The sequence below is a fragment of the Macaca fascicularis genome, chromosome 11 (assembly GCF_037993035.2).
Source record: "Macaca fascicularis isolate 582-1 chromosome 11, T2T-MFA8v1.1".
NCBI lineage: Eukaryota > Metazoa > Chordata > Mammalia > Primates > Cercopithecidae > Macaca > Macaca fascicularis.
In genome coordinates, this window is record NC_088385.1 from 117,514,106 (window position 1) to 117,534,401 (window position 20,296).

At 44.0% G+C, this 20,296-nt stretch overlaps 1 protein-coding gene across 16 annotated transcripts in view; it reads left to right on the plus strand.

The window, feature by feature from the left end:
- TCTN1 (tectonic family member 1) overlaps nt 1–20,296 on the plus strand; it is a 57,946-nt gene that overhangs the window by 14,880 nt on the left and 22,770 nt on the right. For 7 of the 16 annotated variants that reach the window (XR_012420641.1, XR_012420642.1, XR_012420638.1 and 4 more), the window contains exons 5-14: nt 3,321–3,408; nt 5,808–5,917; nt 7,904–7,924; nt 11,759–11,893; nt 12,399–12,524; nt 12,918–13,003; nt 13,590–13,730; nt 16,495–16,657; nt 18,728–18,853; nt 19,275–19,419. Coding sequence is in view for 3 of the 16 variants with exons in the window: in XM_065524809.2 (XP_065380881.1) it covers nt 3,321–3,408; nt 5,808–5,917; nt 7,904–7,924; nt 11,759–11,893; nt 12,399–12,524; nt 12,918–13,003; nt 13,590–13,730; nt 16,495–16,657; nt 18,728–18,853; nt 19,275–19,418 (1,140 nt within the window). In the remaining 13 variants the exon portion in view is untranslated. The remainder of the gene's footprint in view (nt 1–3,320; nt 3,409–5,807; nt 5,918–7,903; nt 7,925–11,758; nt 11,894–12,398; nt 12,525–12,917; nt 13,004–13,589; nt 13,731–16,494; nt 16,658–18,727; nt 18,854–19,274; nt 19,420–20,296) is intronic. The other 9 variants (XR_012420647.1, XR_012420648.1, XR_012420646.1 and 6 more) reach the window with 3 other exon arrangements.

The window sequence follows — 20,296 nt, forward strand, 5'->3', positions numbered from 1 at the left end:
ACTTCATGAGTAAAACAACCAAAAGCAATGGCAACAAAAGCCAAAATTGACAAATGGGATCTAATTAAACTAAAGAGCTTCTGCACAGCAAAAGAAACTATCATCAGAGTGAACAGGTGACCTACAGAATGGGAAAAAATTTTTGCAGTCTACCCATATGACAAAGGGCTAATATCCAGAATCTACAAGGAACTTAAATAAATTTACAAGGAAAAAACAACCCAATCAAAAAGTGGGTGAAGGATATGAACAGACACTTTTCAAAAGAAGACATTTATGCGGCCAACAAACCTATGAAAAAAAGCTCATCACTGGTCATTAGAGAAATGCAAATCAAAACCACAATGAGATACCATCTCACGCCAGTTAGAATGACGATTGTTAAAAAGTCGGGAAACAATAGGTGCTGGAGAGGATGTGGAGAAATAGGAACACTTTTACAGTTGGTGGGAGTGTAAATTAGTTCAACCATTGTGGAAGACAGTGTGGCGATTCCTCAAGGATCTCAAACCAGAAATACCATTTGACCAAGCAATTCCATTACTGAGTATGTACTGAAAGGATTAAAAATCATTCTGTAAAGACACATGCCCTTGTATGTTTATTGCAGCACTATTCACAATAGCAAAGACTTGGAACCAACCCAAATGCCCATCAATGATAGACTGGATGTAGAAAATGTGGCACATATACAACATGTAATACTAAACAGCCATAAAAAAGGATGAGTTCATGTCCTTTGCAGGGACATGGATGAAGCTGGAAACCATCATTCTCAGCAGACTAACACAGGAACAGAAAACAAAACACCGCATGTTCTCACTCATAAGTGGGAGTTGAACAATGAGAACACATGGACACAGGGAGGGGAACATCACACACCGGGGTCTGTTGGGGGGTGGGGGGCTTGGGGAGGGGATAGCATTAGGAGAAATACCTAATGTAGATGATGGGTTGATGGGTGCAGCAAACCACCATGGCATGTGTATATCTATGTAACAAACCTGCACGTTCTGCACATGTATCCCAGAACTTAAAGTATAATAATAAAAATAAAACAAAACTGAGTATTTGAATTCTGAATAGAGGATTTAAGGTTGTTTATTCTATGATAAACTTGTATTTTGTCTCTTCAGAGTTCTTTGTTCTCCTCAACCTTAAAAGATGTAGCAAAATGCTTGAGGCACGTTGCTGAGACCATGGAGTAGATTAGTTGGATACCTGGTCATCTTCTCAAAATTGTATTTAGTTTTACGGATTTTGGAAGATGTGTGCTGTTTTATGTCTATTCAGTAGTACATCTTTAAATGCAACACATATTAACTTTGAATGAACCTTAACTTTTTTGGAACCTTAACTTTTTTTAAAAGGAAAGTATGAAAAAAGTCGGGAAACAATAGGTGCTGGAGAGGATGTGGAGAAATAGTTCTAAAAGTTCAAAGTATAGAGGCATATAAGTAAAAGTTGAAAGATCCCTGTATCCATTAAAATTCATACTGCAAATCACTTTGAAAAGATTGGTGTGTATTCTTGCTGATTTTTAAATATGTCTATTATAATGTATATATGGTGTTGTACAGAAGTGGGATTTATAGCTATCCATGTTGTTCTAGAAAATTCCTTTTTCAGTGGTAAGTCATGTGCATCTTCCCATGTCAATATAAAATTTACCATTGAGCATTTTTCATGTTCTGGCACTGTGAAGAGCTTTTCAGGCATTACTTCATGCACCCCTCTGGGAAGGATACACCATTGTCTCCATTTACCTGATGAGAAAAACTTAGGCACGGGAAAGTAACTTGTCAGAACTAGTGATAGAGCTGCTGCTGCGGCCTTTTTTTTTTTTTTTTTTTTGAGACAGAGTCTTGCTCTGTTGCCCAGGCTGGAGTGCAGTGGTGTGATCTCGGCTCACTGCAACCTCCGCCTCTCAGGTTCAAGCGATTCTCCCACCTCAGCCTCCCAAGTAGCTGGGATTGCAGGCACCCACCATCATGATCAGCTAATTTTTGTATTTTTGTAGAGACAGGGTTTCACCATGTTGGCCAGGCTGGTCTTCAGCTAACTTTTGTGTTTTTGTAGAGACGGGGTTTCACCATGTTGGCCAGGCTGGTCTTGAACTCCTGACCTCAGGTGATCTGCTCACCTCGGCCTCCCAAAGTGCTGGGATTACACGCGTGAGCCACCGCACCCAGCCAAGAGCTGCAGTTTACAAAATATTCTTGGCGCGGTGGCTCACGCCTATAATCCCAGCACTTTGGGAGGCTGAGGCGGGCAAATCACTTGAGGTCAGGAGTTCCACACCAGCCTGGATGATATAGTGAAACCCCATGTCTACTAAAATACAAAAATTAGCAGAGCATGGTGGCGTGTTCCTGTAGTTCCAGCGACTTGGAAGGCTGAGGCATGAGGATCACTTGAACCCAGGAAGCGGAGGTTGCAGTGAGCTGAGATCATGCCACTGCACTCCAGCCTGGGCAACAGAGCGAGACTCTATCTCAGGGAAAACAAAAACAAAAATATTCTTTTCTGTGTATGTATCTGAGCTGTTCCACTCTTAACAGTTTCCCATTTTTGCTTTTATCCACAATGAACATTCTCATATATACATACATTTTTGTACACTTCACTGATTAAATCCTTAGGATACATTCCTATAAATGAGTTAGTTTGGTAAAATGAATGGAAAATTTAAATATTGATACCAGATTGCTCTCCAGAAAAACTGCAGTGCTTTACACTCCCAGCTCCAGTGAGTGGAAGGACTTGTTTCCCATACTCCTGCTGGCACTGAAGCATTTGGATAAACTTGCAAGTTCGAGAAAATTGGCTATAAACCTAATAGCTATTAATCTGAGTTTTGAAGATTGGGAAATAATTTTGTGGGGTTTGGTTTTGGGAAAGAAGGCATTCTTTATAAAATTTATTCATAAAAAATTGATTTTTATTTTAATGTATACTGTATATGTTATTTAAATAATTAATGCTAGTGAAAAATAATTCTCTCACCCCTGTGTCCAGCCACCTAGTTCCTGTCTGCAGAGGCAAACTGTTATGTCAGTGTCTCGTGTACCCTTCCAGAGGAATTCCATGACTAAGAAGCCTACAAATACAGTAACATGCACACACACAAACACACATCCTTTAAAAAATGGCGACACAACTAAATGTGAGCTTCTTGAGGGCAAGGACCACATCTGTTTTTTGCTCATCACTGTGTCCCTGATGCCTGCAGTGCTGCTTGGCATGTTGTAGGTGCCCAGTAAAGTGTTGAATGAATACCTTAATTACACCATAATTACTGTTGGTTGTTGTGTTTGCAGTATGGGGTTCCTCTGCAGACTTCAGATTCGTTTCTGAGATTTCCTTCATCCCTGACATCATCTCTGTGCACTGATAATAACCCTGCAGGTAAGAAAGTGGCCATTCTTCTTTCCTTAGACATTTGCTGTTATTATTAGGTTAGTGGAAAAGTAGTTGTGGTTTTTGCCATTAAAAGTAATGACCAAAATCGCAATTATTTTTGCACCAACTTAATACCTTACATTTGTAGTAGTCATAATTAAACAGGCCTTGTGACTAGAAACAGAATCTTTGGGTTAAAGAGGCCTCAAAGGTCATGTAGTTCAATTTCCCACTCAGGGCCAGTCTTTTCTACCACGTGCAGCCACTGCTTGAGCACTTGTAGTGATGGGGAACTGACTACCTGAAAACAGCTCACTCAATTGTTTACTTCCAGTTATTGGAAAGTTCTAAAGCATATCAACAGCTAACAATTATTAAGCACTTATTTGTGCTGGGTATTATGTTAAGTGCTTGCATGTGTTTTCCCTTTAATTCTCTCTGTAATCCCTTGAGGTTAGTATCTCTGGTTTTGTTTGTTTGTTTATTTTTCTTTTTTTTTTTTTTTTTGAGACAGTCTCGCTCTCGCCCAGGCTGGAGTGCAGTGACACCATCTCGGTTCACTGCAAACTCCGCCTCCCGGGTTCATGCCATTCTCCTGCCTCAGCCTCCCGAGTACCTGGGACTACAGGTGCCCGCCACCACGCCCGGCTAATTTTTTGTATTTTTGGTAGAGACAGGGTTTCACCATGTTAGCCGGGATGGTCTCGATCTCCTGACCTTGTGATCTGCCCACCTCAGCCTCCCAAAGTGCTGGGATTACAGGTGTGAGCCACCGCACCCGGCCAGTATCTCCCTTTTTTAGAGCAGGAAACGGAGATGTGCAGTTTCTTATTCAGGCTCACTCAGGTGGTGGTAGAGCAGGGATGCAGTTGGCCTGCAGCCTGTGCTCCCCTATGCTCCTCTCCATTCAGGGGCCTCCAGGAGTTTGCAGAGTGGCCCCCTAGGCAGTGGAAGGCAGCAGGCTTGGCTCTGCCATCCCCAAGGGACCTCACAATGAAAAAGCTAAGTAATGGACGATAGGAAAATGTATTCTTCTGAAAAGACAATCTTGTACACACCAAGAACAGTGTAAATTAAAACCAAACCAAAGGCTGGGTGCAGCTGTTAATGCCTCTAATCGCAGCACTTTGGGAGGCTGAGGTGGGCAGATTGCTTGAGATTAGAAGTTTGAGCCTGGGCAACATAGCGAAACCCTGTCTTTATAAAAATTACAAAAATCAGGCCAGACATAGTGATGCACATCTGTAGTTCCAGCTACTCAGGAGGCTGAGGTAGGAAGATTGCTTGAGCTAGGGAGGTGGAGGTTGCAGTGAGCTGAAATTGCACCACTGCACTCCATCCTGGGTGACAGAACGAGACCCTGACTCAAAGAAAAAGAAAAAGAAAACAAAATTAAAAACAACTCCCCCACTGCGACAAAACCTAAAAACCAAACTGAGATACCATTTTCCCCTGTCAGATTGGCAAAACTCAAAAAAACTGAAGCTGTGGGGAAATAGGCACTCACCTACATAGCTGATAAGACTAAATTGGTACAACCTTGGTGAAGGGCAACTTAGCAATTTGTATCCAGATTACCAATAAATGTGCTCTTCAACCCAGCTCTTCTACTTCCAGGAGTTGATCCTACAGAAATGCTGGCCAACATGCAAAATAATAGATTGCAGCATTGTTGGTGATAGCAAAGATGGAGACAACTTAAATGTTCATTAATAGGGAACTGGTACAATAATTATGCCACATCTATAATATAATACTAATTATCTCCAAGAAAGGAAGAGCTGCTTCATGTAAAGACAGGCCAATCTCTAAGATATATTGTTCAGTGAACAAAATGAGGGGCAGAATAGTGTATATATTGTACATTTGTTTCCAAAAGGGGAAAGAATAATAACTATATATATATGTTTTTTACACACATATTTGCTTTTTTTCCATAGAATATTTCTCGAAAGATACACAAGAAGCCTCTTGCCAGTTGCCTCTGGAGAAGGGGACTGGTGGTAGGTGGGGGGCAAGAGAGGAATGGGAAGGGGCTTTACTTATTATCTTTTTGTGCTTTTTGAATTTTGAATACAATCTCATGAATGTATTACCTATTTGAAAAATAATTTAAAACCCTGTTTAAAATATCGTAGGCCAGGCGCACTGGTTCACACCTATAATCCCAGCACTCTGGGAGGCTGAGGCGAGAGGATCACTTGAGGTCAGGAGTTTGAGACTAGCCTGGGCCACATGGTGAAACCCTGTCTCTACTAAAAAAATAAAAAAATAAAAATTGTATATCTGTGTTGTAACTTATTTTACAGTTTTACCTAGATTGCAATTTTTTAGTTGCCATTGGGAAATTGAAAAATTTCTTCTCTTTTGTATTTTTTTCCCTTGGGAATGTTAATGATTTCCAGCGTTTCTAGTGAACCAGGCTGTTAGGTGCACCAGAAAAATAAATTTAGAACAGTGTGAAGAAATTGAAGCCCTCAGCATGGCTTTTTACAGCAGCCCGGAAATTCTGAGGGTAAGAATTGTTTTGAAGTGGAACTTACTCATTAGGTATGTTTCTGTTCTTTCTGCCCTTTTAAAATATGACAAGTATAGAATAATTTCAGTACATGATTGACACTCAAGTTTAAATTTCTCCAGTACTTTTGTATCAGTGATTATTGAAATAATCCTTTAAATAATTTATTTTTATATAATTAGCTCATATTTTGCTTTTGTTGATTTTTTTCTTTCATTCATTTTGATGGTAACCAATACCTGTCTCCTGAATAAAAACAAATCTTTACTAATAACTAAAAACTTTAGAAGTCATAAAAACATCTTCATGTCTGTGACAGAAATAATCTTTTTTTTTTTTTTTTTTTGAGACGGAGTCTCGCTCTGTCGCCCAGGCTGGAGTGCAGTGGCCAGATCTCAGCTCACCGCAAGCTCTGCCTCCCGGGTTCACGCCATTCTCCTGCCTCAACCTCCCAAGTAGCTGGGACTACAGGCGCCCGCCACCTCGCCCGGCTAGTTTTTTTGTATTTCTTAGTAGAGATGGGGTTTCACTGTGTTAGCCAGGATGGTCTCGATCTCCTGACCTCGTGATCCACCCATCTCGGCCTCCCAAAGTGCTGGGATTACAGGCTTGAGCCATCGCGCCCGGCCCCAGAAATAATCTTATTAGCCCCAAAAAGGGCTCTCTCTCAGAAACAGGCCAGAAAATAAGAGGAAATCCACTTTTTGGTTGGCAGATGACACAGGCAGTCAGGAAAGAACAGGAAATGGGAGAAGAGGGCACGGTGGTGAAAGGGCCCCTTCCCTCTGGTTGCAGTGTCTGAACCCTAAACTGAAGAAATGAGTGAGGCCACTGGCCCACATGACAGATGAGATGGAGGGTGGCAAGGCAAGAAGACTTTTTCAATGATTAAAAAACCATATGATAGGCTGAGGCAGGAAGATCACTTGAGGCTAAGAGTTCAAGAACCAGCCTGGGCAACATAGTGAGACCCTGCCTTACAAAGAATAAAAAAACTAGTGTGGCATGGTTGTGCACACCTGTCGTCCCAGCTACTCAAGAGGCTAAGACGGGAGGATCACTGGAGCCCAAGAGGCTGAGGTTGCAGTGAGCTAAGGTTGCAGTGAGCTATGATCACACTCCAGCCTGGGTGACAGAGTGAGACCTGGTCTCTAACAAAACAAAATAACCCCCCCGCCAGAAACATATGATTATTGTCAAAGGGGTCCCTTCTCAATTTCCTTTTTATGAGGGGTACAGGGGTAGGGTGGTTCATGGCACCGTTATTTGTCTGGACTTCAGTTTTTAGGATCAAGCTTAACCTTTCCCTCTCCTCTCATTTTCTCTCTCCCTCTCTTGTGTAAGTCAGCCATCCAGGCTTGTGAATTCTTCTAGTTAGCTTGAGCTCACAGTTGTCTTGAAGTAATTCCTTGGGCATCCAGGTATAGTTCTCTTTCAGCACAGTCTCTCCAAACAGGTGTATTTGTCTCCCTCCCCACATTTCCCAGTGGGCCTTTCAGAAACAGAGCTGGGGCTCTACTGGGGAGGCAAGGGCTTGTCATTGAGGAGGCTTGGGCCAGAGGCAGGAAGACCAGTTAGGATGTGGAAATCGCCTTGGCAAGGAATGGTGGCCTTCCAGCAAGGACAGGTGCAGTGAGAGTGACCAGGAGTGCAAGAACTGTGCTTCTCACAGTGCTTACGGCCGTGAGACCATGTGGAAATACACAATAATGACCCTGGAGCATGGAACCTTCCTGAGACTAGCTCAGTGTGCTTCCACCTGGAGGAAATGAAGATAGAAGGAAAATGCAACGTGACCTCTTTGATTAGGACGTAGATTCAAACAGATGGATATGGGAAGTTTTGATCAAGGAAATTCTGTTTTCTTCTTTGTGAAACCTTTAATAAGATGAATATACTCTTCAACTCAAGATCTGAAAAAGCAATGAAAATGCTTCTTTTTGTTGTGCTTAACACAATTTTTTGTGGTTTCTTTTTATCTAGGCACCTGATTCAAGAACAAAGGTAAGAGTATTTTTTTTTTTGTAAGGGAAAGTAGAATAGTTTATAATACTCTGTCTTATTTCTGAGCCCTTTTAAAGGAATACAGTTACAGTTAGAAGGGGACCTTGTTGTCAATAGCAAATACATTTGCCAAAAAGCAAGCAGAAGAGCAATAGGGAAACTCCTTAGCGGGAGTAACACTTCTGGGCTTTCCAGCTGCCTCCGTTGTTGTGGTTTTGTACTCTTCTACGGTTCAGTGACACCACTGTCGTGACCAGCAGTGGGTGTGATTGACAGATTCTGGACATTCAGGCTGTCCCTTGTTCTCTTCTTGGTCTCTTGTTGAGAAAGCTGTCCAGCTCCCAGGATGCTGCCTGTCCAGGACAGAAGCTGTAAGCACTTTGGCCAGTAGGTGTCCACACCATGTGGGAGGCGTGCCCCACAGTGTACCTTCAGGGCTTTATTTGAGGGTGGGTTCTTTTCAAAACCTTATCGCCCCAGCCCAGGGTTCTGCTTGGTTGTGGTCAGGATGCCAGGGTCTCTTCATGGCTATGTCAAAGGAATGTGGATCCCTCACCCCTTATTCTAGGGTCTGTAGCCTAGGCCTGCCTGTGAACACAGTCCCCATGGAGGCCTGAGTTGGTGGCTTTGTCCTAGTTTCCCAGCCTATGGAACTGGCCAGCCTAGGTTCAAACCTCAGCTTTGCCATTATTTTCTTGTCTTAGTAACACTGAGTTCTCCCTTTGTTGAGTGGATGGTAAGTATCTGTGCAGAGGCGTGATGCAGGGTCAAGTGGGAGAAGCACATGAGGTGCTGGTGTGGCATCTGTGCATGGGACGCACTTGGGATGGGGATGCGCTGGCTGTGATTGACTTCACTGATGCTCTGCACACAAACGTGTTTGAAGGAGATGTTTGAAAGGAAATAGCCACGTGACTTTGGGTCTCACACAATGGTGTGTGGGGCTGGATCCCGTCTTCTGTGAAGGATGGAAAGACCTATTATGAGGAATGATGGATGTTACTGGATGTTACTTGTGTTTTCAAACTTGTTTTAGTTATAGATATCCTTTCTTAAATGCAGTCTGAAGCGGAACCCTCCCTAGAGTATAACACAGACTGAATGTGGAGCTGTGCTGGTTGGAGCAGGGATGGGGCCTGAAGCCCTCCACCTGCCCAGTCTCCTTCTCTTTCCTCTTTGGTCCCAGTAAAGAACGCTAGGGCTCGCAGGAATGCAGTGTGAAAGTCATGCAATGGGCTAGCTCTCACCTCCCTCCAATCCCTAGAGAGTGCTTGGATTCTACCACTTAAAACTGGAACTGTCTGTGGGGGCAGCAGCCCTATCAGCCTTGTTCATGATATATCGGTATTTCTAATGCAGCGTCCGGTATGTTCTGGGCACTCAGTGAGTTATGTTTTTAGTGATTAATGACTAGGAAGGAGGTGGGTCCAGTAAGTGTGGAAAGACCTATTATGAGGAATGTGATGGATGTTACTGGGAGGCTTGGAGCAGATGCCAGGCACCATTCTAAGTGCTGTACGTGTCCACCATCTTTGAATCCTCTTGGCTGTCCTAGGAGGTAGGTTCAGTTACTGTCACTCTCTGGCAGATGAGTTACAGGGAGATGAATGAGCTTGCCCACGGCTGCACAGCTGGGAAGTGGCAGAGCTGGGACAGGAATCTAGGCGGTCTGGCCCCAGGGACCTTATACTTTACCACCACACTGGGCCAGCTCTCTCTGTGAGCCCACATGACAGGCTACACACACCCAGTGGACTGGGACTTCCAGCTTAGGTCTGTGTGACACCAAAGGTTGTGCTCTAAAGGACGAGCATGTAAACTAATAGCAGGAATTTGTTTAAAATTTTCTTAAGCAGATTTTAAGGTTAGAGGATCAGGAGTATAGAAATTGGGTCTAATCTCCTCACTAAGTGAAGACTGTTATGATTGCCTGGAATCATTGACAGTATCTGTGAAGCCATCAGTAAATGATTCCAGGGTAGCCCTGTAGTTTCATTGAGTATGCTGGAGTTCTTTACCAGTGTGTGGTTTGGGAATGGTATGTGGTGAAAGAGGAATCAAGGAAATCAGCACGGCCCTACCGTTTCCTTCTCGTGACTGTTGAGTGAGCTGCTGAGATGAGGGCAGCTACTGCCATTGACACCAGGACTCTCCAAAGCTCATTGATATTGAATCCTTTGGTTTTTGCCAATTCCACGGACACACCATGGAAGTGGCTTCAGCAGAGGCTGGTATGGCAGGCTATGCTCTTTCTTGGAACCCGGTGTCATTGCTGAATCAGGGGCCACTGTGCTCAGAGTAAGGAACCCAGGTTGTCCTTATGTTAAACAAGAGCTAATTGAATCGCAGCCTAGGATCCCCTCCATGCTGAAACTCTTTGGTGCGGTGTGTTATGCAGAGGGCTTCGCAGTGACTGGCGTTGCACTTCTGCCATTCTCGTCACATGACAGCTCACAACCTTGTTACTGAGTCATGTCACTTTCTTCTGTGAGAGGTTTTGACTCGCAGGTCTTCTTGGTCATGGGGGCAGACACATAAGGACTGCTTATTTATCTCTAAAATGACTGCTTAAATACTTGGTCATTTTGAATTATAAACAGCATGGTGCATGATTAAGTTCAAAGTGGTATAAACAACTATTAATAGATACATGAGGCTCCTTCCTCAACAGTGGTTTCCAAGAATTGAAGTTTAGAGCAAATGACAGATTCATCCTATAGTGTGAGGAGGCCCAGCTACCTTTAGAGGATGGGTTGATGCCTTGCTAGTCTGCTGGCGGTGGCCATGAATGCAAAATGTCCTTTAATAGCACTGGGATAAGCAGGGCTTCCTGGTGTTGCTGAAAACGTTTGTCTGTGTCTGTTTTCTATTGCTCATAATCCTACCACCCAGAGAAACCACTGTGTGTGTGTGTGTGTTTATGTATGTGTGCACTTGCATTTGTGTAGAAGTTGTGTATAAATTGGGTCAAATGAATATTCGGGGGTGTGTGGGGGCTTAAGCATATGTATCCTGGGACTGTGTGTGAATGTGCATGTGTGGGTATGGAGTGTGTAGGAGTTGTGTTTTGGAGGTGAGGATATATATGTGCGCTTGACAGTGTGATGGAGTTTTGTGTGTATGTATTTGAGATATAATTCACATACCATAAAACTCACCATTTTAAAGTATACAATTCTGTGGCTTTTAGTATAGTCACAGGTTGTGCAACCATTACCACTAATTCCAGAACATTTCCATCACCCCAAAAAGGAGCCCTGTGTTAGCAGTCACTCCTCATTCTTCTCCAGCTCTGTCCCCCAGCCCCTGGCAACCACTGATCTAGTTTTCATCTCTATGGGTTTGCCAATTGGACATTCCGTATAAATGGAATTAGAAGTGTGGCCTTTCGTGTCTGGCTTTTATGACTTAGCATGTTTTCAAGATTCATCTGTACTGTGGCATGTATTAGTACTATTTTTAAGGATAAGTCATATTCCTTTGTAAGGCTAGACTTTGTATTTATCCATTTATCAGTTGATGGACATTTCGGTGGTTTTTGGTTTTAGCTATTATGATAGTGCAGCTGTGAACATTTGTGTACAAGTTTTTGTGTAAACTTTGTTATTAGAGGTAACTACTTTTAAAGTTTTGGTTATATCTTCAAGTATTTTCTTTGTGAATGTATATATGTTTATTACTTTTGCAAATGTGGATCATAGTATACACATGTTGTGTAGCATGCTTCCCCCTACTTGGCCATATATCAGGGGAGGTTTCTTTCCAGTTGGTTGTTATTTTAGCCCATCCTCCCTGGGTAGAGCATCTTCAACACTCCTGGTCTTCACTCTGCAGGTCCCTATCACTGTTCAGTCAGTCCTCATTCAGTCTCTAAATAAAACGCTCACCCGACGGGAAGACACTGATGTGCTACAGCCGGCTCTCGTCAATGCTGGACACTTTCACCTTTGCATGAATGTTGTTCTTGAGGTAGGTGCCGAATTTGGCTTTGAGAGCTTGTCTGTGGCAGACTTAAGCCTCCTGTCGCGCTGGGGTAACTGGATGCCGTCCGAGGACACTCTGTCCTAGCCTGTGGTGTGGCTTTACCTGGCTTGGCTGCCTGCTTGCCTTTCTGCTGTCTCATCAAAGGACACCTCTTGTCTCCACAAACCTAGTGACTTGCCGGAATACATCAAAATATTTTTGTTGTTGCTGTTTTTGTTTTAACATGTTTCCTCTGCAGAGATAGGCTTATTACATTCTGCTTGGACCAGCTTATGTGGAACTTCTGTAATTGGGCAGAGTGGCTCAGATGACCTTGTCTGCTAGGGGTGGTGCTGAGGGAACACCTCTCGTAATCCAACTGGACAGCAGAGCAAGGCTTTAACACATGGAGAAATGGGGAAAGATTTGCTATCTGTGGGTATTTTCAGTTATTCATACAGCTTCTGAAATGTAATGGAACAGGTATATTAGGAGTATCATTTTTTTTTAGGTAAAATACAGCCTCACATACACAGATAGAGGTGAAGTCACCAAAGCTGATCTGTCATTCCTTCTGGGGACAGTTAGCAGTGTAGTGGTCCCACTGCAGCAAAAGTTTGAAATTCATTTTCTTCAGGTAAGGTTGATCAATTTGGCATAAGTATTTAATTGCCAAGTTAAAAAGAAATAATGACTTCTTAGTGGATAAAACTGAATTTCTAAGTATTACATCCAAGCCTTTGTAGTGAACAGAGGGCTTTGTGTAGCCTGTGGCATCTGTAATGAAACCAAGCATTCTCCTTGTATTTTTTTTCCTTTTGGGAAAAGATTCCCTTCCACGTTAGCTTGTTCTTTTACAGTATGATGTACTCCTACACCTGGCAGATGTATTTATAGTTCTGAGTAGGGAGGGAGAAATTATTTTGTTGGTTGTTAATTCCAGATTTTATTATGAAAGAAGCATTTTTCTCCCTGCCATTTCCTTATTAAAATGAGAATTATTTGGGGGCATTTCTACACTGTCTTTCAGGAAAATACCAAGCCAGTCCCTCTCAGTGGAAACCCTGGTTATGTCGTGGGGCTCCCGTTAGCTGCTGGATTCCAGCCTCATAAGGGATATCCTTTTTGGTTCTGTAGAGGGTGGATTTATTCCTGTCTCCGTGTGCGTGGGCTGCACTGCTTTTTATCACCGAGGCTCCCCTGGGCTGCTTGTGGGAAGAAGAGAGCAGTCCAGGCCGAGCTTCCTGCAGGTGGCTCTGGTGGGCGGCCAGTCTGGCTACACAGCAGGTGGGCTGGGGGGAGACTGGCAGTTGGGGGTGAGACAGCACATCCTGGGAAAATGTCAGGTTTTTTTTTTAAAAATCTCCTTTTTTTTTTTCCCAGCCTGCCATTAAGCCACAAAATATGTCAGTGTTTTACAACGAAAATCTTAAGAGAGAAAAGTTGACATTTAAACGTTTTTAATTTCACATTTAAACAATTTTGAAGGGCCAGTTTCTGATAATTTTTCTTCTGAGAATCCACTTACTAAGGAAAATAGAACTACTTTTTTGCCCACTCCTGGGAAATAGCTGTTAAAATCACAGAGGCCCAGAAAAAGTGTATTTGGGTCTCCCTCATGTCACACAGTGACACTGTCTTCTTACCTGAGAATCAGGCTGCTCTACCACTAGGCAGTTGTGTCCCTTAACTGTCTGTGAATGTCTGGGATTATTCAGACCACGAACAGATACAGACAGTTTACTATTCTTCATAGCACAGCTGAGCAAGACTGCTTAGCACTGGAGGGGGTCCGGACCCCAGTATTATTTGGTTACACTATGCAATCTGGCTGTAAACTAAGGTAAAAGAGTCACTTGTTTCTATTTGAACTTGTGTTGATCAGAAAACAAAGCATTCTCACTTTTCCCCATTTTAATCAAATCTCTGCATCAGCTGATGAGCTCATATGAAAGCCACATACAGTATATCATCATGCATGAATAGTAGCAAAACTGTTACAATCATTTTTGTTATTAAATGTGGCAAAGCAAAAATTTCAAGGCTTTGTGTGTTTCTTTTTTTAAGAGATGGGGTCTCGCTCTGTCTCCTAGGCTGGAGTACAGTGGCGCCATTATAGCTCACTGCAGCCCTGACCTCCTGGGCTCAAGGGATCCCACCTCAGTCTCCCAAGTAGTTGGGACTACAGGCACGCACCACCACACCTGGCTTTTTTTTTTTTTTTTTTTTTTGAGACAGAGTCTCGCTCTGTCACCCAGTGGTGCAATCTCAACTCACTGCAACCTCTGCCTCCAGGTTCAAGCAATTCTCCTGCCTCAGCCTCCTGAGTAGCTGGGACTACAGGTACGTGCCAACATGCCCAGCTAAATTTTGTATTTTTAGTAGAGACAGGGTTTCACCATGTTGGCCAGGCTGGTCTAGAACTCCTGACCTCAGGTGATCTGCCTGCCTTGGCCTCCCAAAGTGCTGGGATTACAGGTCTGAGCCACTGTGCCTGGCCTGTATGTTTCATTTTTAAGGTTGTTTAGAATTTGAGTTCACAGTAAAAATATTTCCCCTGAAAATATTTCCTATGTTTCTGCATTTTAATATACACAGCACATCAAAACCAGGGAGAGGAAATCTGAATATAATCTGCTTACATCTTACCAAATATGTACATAATGTAAAATATCAAACAGCGCTGCATGGCTTGTTATAAAAACAGTTCTTACCCTCATTTGCCCCACCTTGGAGGCAACCACTTTCAAATCTTGTTGCTGTTTTTTTCAAAATCTACCCCCAAATCTTGAAATATCCTGCATATAATGCTACTTCTTGATATTTTGGTTTTATGAATTTTTTATTGAGTTTCCATTAAGGAAGACAAAGGTTGGCTCTTTCCCCTTCATCCCCTACCTCATGACCCACACACTTCCCACATCTTCCCAGGGTCATTGGATCATTATTTTGTTTAGACCAATATTTACCATTTACTTATTATTTTTTGAGACAGGGTCTCACCCTGTTGCCCAGGCTGGAGTGCAGTGGCGTGATCAGGGTCACTGCAGCCTCGGCCTGCAGGCTCAAGCTATCCTCCTGCCTCAGCCTCCTAATAGCTGGGCCCACATGCGAGTGCCATCACACCTGGCTAATTTTTAAAATTTTAGTAGAGACGGCGTCTCCCTATGTTTCCCGGGCTGGTCTCGAACTCCTGGGCTCAAGTGCTCTTCTTGCTTCAGCCTCCCAATATGTTGGGATTACAGATGTGAGCCACTACATCCAGCCACCATTTACATTATTATTATTATTATTATTATTATTATTTTTTTTTTGAGGCGGAGTCTTGCTGTGTCTCCCAGGCTGGAGTGCAGTGCAGTGGCCGGATCTCAGCTCACTGCAAGCTCCGCCTCCCGGGTTCACGCCATTCTCCTGCCTCAGCCTCCCGAGTAGCTGGGACTACAGGCGCCCGCCACCTCGCCCGACTAATTTTTTGTATTTTTAGTAGAGACGGGGTTTCACCGTGTTAGCCAGGATAGTCTCGATCTCCTGACCTCGTGATCCACCCGTCTCGGCCTCCCAAAGTGCTGGGATTACAGGCTCGAGCCACCGTGCCCGGCCCACCATTTACATTATTAATTCTGATCCATTTAGACCAGCATTTCTCAAAGGGAGAGGGTTCCATGGAATACATTTCCACAAGACATCAGTAGGGGTAGGTCTACGGTCCAATACGTTTGGGAAACACCAAATTAAAGTTAAAACGATGGTTCCTTCCTATATTACTCATCAGAACCTTTAATAGACACATGTGCCTCAGGAGGGACATGGGGACATGGAGGTTCAATGCTTCCCCAACTTTGGCCATGAAACCCTTCTTGTACAGAGCTTCAGTGGAACACATTTTGGGAAACATTGTTTTAGACTCATCATCTCGCAGGTCAAGATATTGCAAAGTTAGAGACGCTTTAGCTTCTGTCAGATAATCCCCCATTTGGAGAGTGAGGAGATAATGAAACTGGGAAGGAATGAAACTGCTGGTGGGGCTGGGAGCGGTGGCTCACACCTGTAATCCCAGCACTTCGGGATGCCAATGTGGGCAGACCACCTGTGGTCAGGAGTTCGAGACCAGCTTGGCCAACATGGTGAAACCCCGTCTCTACTAAAAATACAAAAAAATTAGCCGGACATGGTGGTGGGCGCCTGTAGTCCCAGCTACTCAGGAGGCTGAGGCAGGAGAATCACTTGAACCCGGGAGGTGGAGGTCGCAGTGAGCTGAGATTGCCTCACTGTACTCCAGCCTGGGTGACAGAGCAAATTCCATCTCAAACAAAACAAAACAAAAAACAAAAATCGAAAATCAAAAAACAAAAAACTGCTGGTGGGCTGGGTGTGGTGGCTCACTCCTGTAGTCCCAGCACTCTGGGAGGATCGCATGAACCCAGGAGTTTGAGGCTGCAGTGAGCTATGATGGCGCCACTGCACTCCAGCTTGGGCATCAGAGTGAGACCTTGTCATAAATAAATAAATAAATAAACAAAGGGAAGGAAAGGAATAAGAAAATAAAGAAAAACTGCTGGTGGATGAACAACAGCCTCATTCAGTTGACTTCTTTTTCCTTCACCAAGACTGATTGGAGCTCTCCCGTGTCGGCTTGTAGCCCAGAAGGTGAAGAACCTGCTGTGGGGCCAGGGCTTCCCAGATTATGTGGCCCCTTTTGGAAATTCGCAGGCCCAGGATGTGCTGGACTGGGTGCCCATCCACTTCATCACCCAGTCATTCAACAGGAAGGTAAAGGGGAGAAGGTGCAGGTTCCATGCTAGCAGTCTCTCTCTTCCAGGTGGTGTGATGAAGGCAGCCGGGGAAGCCAGCTGTTAAGGAGGCAGGATGGTTCTGAGTGGGAGCATGTGCTGAATCTTGGATACTGATTTTTGCCCCTTGTTAGCAATGTTGTCTCTGGCTGGCAGTTTTATGGCTTTGAGCCTCTGTTTTCATCTGTGAAATGGGAACGCTAGTCATAGTGGGTGAGTGGCCTCATGGGGCACTGAGAGGGTTAAGTGAGGTAACATTTATGTGGCCCTGGGCATGGTGCCTAGTGGTCCATAAATGGGAACCACTGTGATCCTCATCCTGTTGCTACCATCATTGTGATTGTTGGTGTCCCTTGAGCCCTCTCCAGGCATCTCATGACACGATAGACGAATGTTGAGTCCTGTATCAAAGACTGAGACTTCCTTCCATGCACGTGGCTATCCCACCCATTGTCCTCTGGTCTACCCAGGCAGCCTACACCTCAGAGTTTTCACTGCCACAGTTCCTCACAGAGTTGAATGGAAGTTGACAATCCTACAGATAGGTTCCTGGTCACATGTGATGCTTCTGCCCACCTTTTTCTTTTGTCTTAGCAGTCAGTGTGTGGGCCAGCCCTGGCCCGGAGGCGTGCTCTCCATCTTAGCCTGTAATTGCCCAGCTTGTTCTTGTCACGCTTTCTTCAGACCTCTCATTATCTGCTCCGAGTATTTCTAGCATGGGCATAGCAGGGATGAGGACTGCTCGCTTTTCTGATCCGCCCTCCCACCGAGGCCAGCAGAGACCCAGGATTACTCCATTCCACTGCGAAGTCTTGGCTCAACTCTCCCGCCAGAACCAGGCACATTGCTTCTGGCTTCTTGGCCATGGCTGAAGACATGCAGTTATTACTCCTCAGAAGGGAAGATACGGGTCGGGAGGAGAGGCAGCAGTGCGCACACAGCATTGTCAGGGTCTGTGCTGATCCTGAATGCTCAGAGGGCCTGCAGCAGTGGGTTTTGTACCAACTCTGCCGGCAACCCAGGTAGAGGCAGGCACGAGCACCTGCTAAACTCAGTTTCCACCAGCTGCATGCTGCATTGTCTCCTAAGAACTGGATATTCGAGAGGATTGTTCAGCCTGCACGGTTTTTAAAGGCAGTTCCAAGCTAAGGAATTCCATCAATGCTTTTTTTGCAGCCACCAAATTTAGCAGGCCTGTGAGGTTTTCATGTCCTGAAGAGATGTATTTTAAAGCTTTTTTTTTTTTTAATGAAAACATGTCATACATACACAAAAGTAGAATAGTACCATGGAGTCCCCACGTACCCAGCCTGCAGCTTCAACAGTTACCACATTTGCCAACTGGAGAGACTGCAAAGGCAGGAAAAAGTCCTGGAAGTCCCACGGCCCCTTTTTCCCTTGGGTCAGAGGCCTTAGAGTTGGCTCCCAAAGCAGCCAACCAAATGGGCAGCTCAGCTCCTTCATGGCACCAGCAGCGTTCCTGGTGCAGATGAAGAGTTGATGTCTTTGACAACATACTGACACTGCCTGGTTACCCAAATGTCACATCTTAAGTGCCAGTTGATGAAATTAGATAAATGAGAAGGCACTTAAATTTCCCCTCAGAGCATTTTAACATGATATGCAATCAGGTTTTATTTGTCTGCTAATAATTATTTCTTCCCCTCCATCCCTCCCACCAGTTTCTTTCCTGAAGTCTGTGAGGCAGGTGTAAACAGGTAGATGAAGTTAGAGCAGTTATGGCCCTAAAGGGTCCACAGTTGAATATCGGCACTACCGCAGTTTCAGGTGATGTCGACTTTTTTAGAAATAGAAGGGGATGGAAAAATTATGCTTCAGTTGTTAAAAATATTTTTGGGGCATTGAGTTACTTTAAAATACGTACTTTCTCTAAGCTGTTTTTATCTGAACTACTAGAGTCTATTCATTTTCTTGTTCAGAACATTTTGTAATATATGAAACCTTTTCTAATTAACACTCTGAACTGCAGATTAAGTCTGACTTGTGGTTGTGTAAGATTCCAATGGATTAACAGCATTCTGTTTTGCAGGATTCCTGCCAGCTCCCAGGGGCTTTGGTTATAGAAGTGAAGTGGACCAAATACGGATCCCTACTGAATCCACAGGCCAAAATAGTCAATGTAACTGCAAATCTAATTTCATCCTCCTTTCCTGAGGTAGGTCTAACCTAGTTTAAAGGCATATGTTAAGACAGAAGTCTAGACACAACTCAAGTGTGGTAGGTGACAGGTATTACTTTGTGTAAAAGATTATAATTTAAACCATGGGGGTTCATAAAATACTTCAGCATTCTTTTACTTAGAAGGAAACACTGATGATGGTACTATTTATATTAGCATTCTGGTTTCGATTGGATCTTTAAAATTCTCATGAAAATTATGACTGATATTCATGTGTTAATCAGACACCCTGGTAAAATTGTTTCCCTCATCCAAGTTAATGGCTGATTAGTGCTCCAGGATCTATCAGATTCATGAACTGACAGTGGTTGAGTGAGGAAGAGAATGAAAAGTGTCTCATTGTTGTCATTCTGGGAGCACACTGGAGGGTGGGCCTTGCTCTCTCTGTTTATTACAGGTCAGCTCAGGAAATGAAAGGACGATTCTTATTTCTACTGCGGTTACTTTTGTGGATGTCTCTGCACCTGCAGAGGCAGGCTTCAGAGCTCCGCCAGCCATCAATGCCAGGCTGCCCTTTAACTTCTTCTTCCCGTTTGTTTGACGTAAGTCATCACTTGAGGAAACTACGCCCCTCCTCTGAGGTCATCCCCTGTGGAAAGTGCATGTGGGGCTAGAAGTCCCTAGAGGACACTGCATTTTATACTTTTTGAGGGTCTTGCTTTGTCACTGAGGCTGGAGTGCAGTAGTGTGATCATGGCTCACTGCGGCCTTGACCTTCTGGGCTTGAGTGATCCTCCCACCTCAGCCTCCTAATAGCTGGGACTACAGGTACACACCACAACACCTGGCTAATTTTAATATATTTTGTAGAGATGGGGTCTTGCTGTGTTGACCAGGCTGGTCTCAAACTCCTGGGCTCAGGTGCTCCTCCTGCCTCAGCCTCTGAAAGTGCTGAGATTACAGGTGTGAGCCACCATGCCTGGCCTTATTATACTTCTAACCTTTGAGGTTGCCTCCAAACCAGCACACTGCCCTTCTCCACTCCCTTCCCACCTTTTTTCCTTTTGGAAATGTTATTCTGTCTGACTTTTGAATGGGGAATACACTTAACACATAGGTCATAGATAGAACCCAAAAAGTCTTTGGAGAGATGGTAAAGAAAATGAACAGGCCTTGAAGCAGCAGAGGCATGGGGGATTTGGCCAGTCCATTCATCCCCTGCTTTGAGTTATTTTAAAAATATTCAGTTCAGGTTTTTTCCTTTTTAGGTCTGGTTGCAGTGAGTACAAAAAATAGCAATATATTAGATAAAATCGTGCGAGAAGAGTACACAGCCTTGCAAGGGATCTTCCCCTAAGTACCATGTTAATTATAGTGGAGTCTTGGGTCTTATTGCCATTTCTGCACCAGGCACTATAGCTAGCTTGCTCTCTGACTGGCAGGCTGGTATGGGTGCCACAGAGGAAAGAATACAGTAGG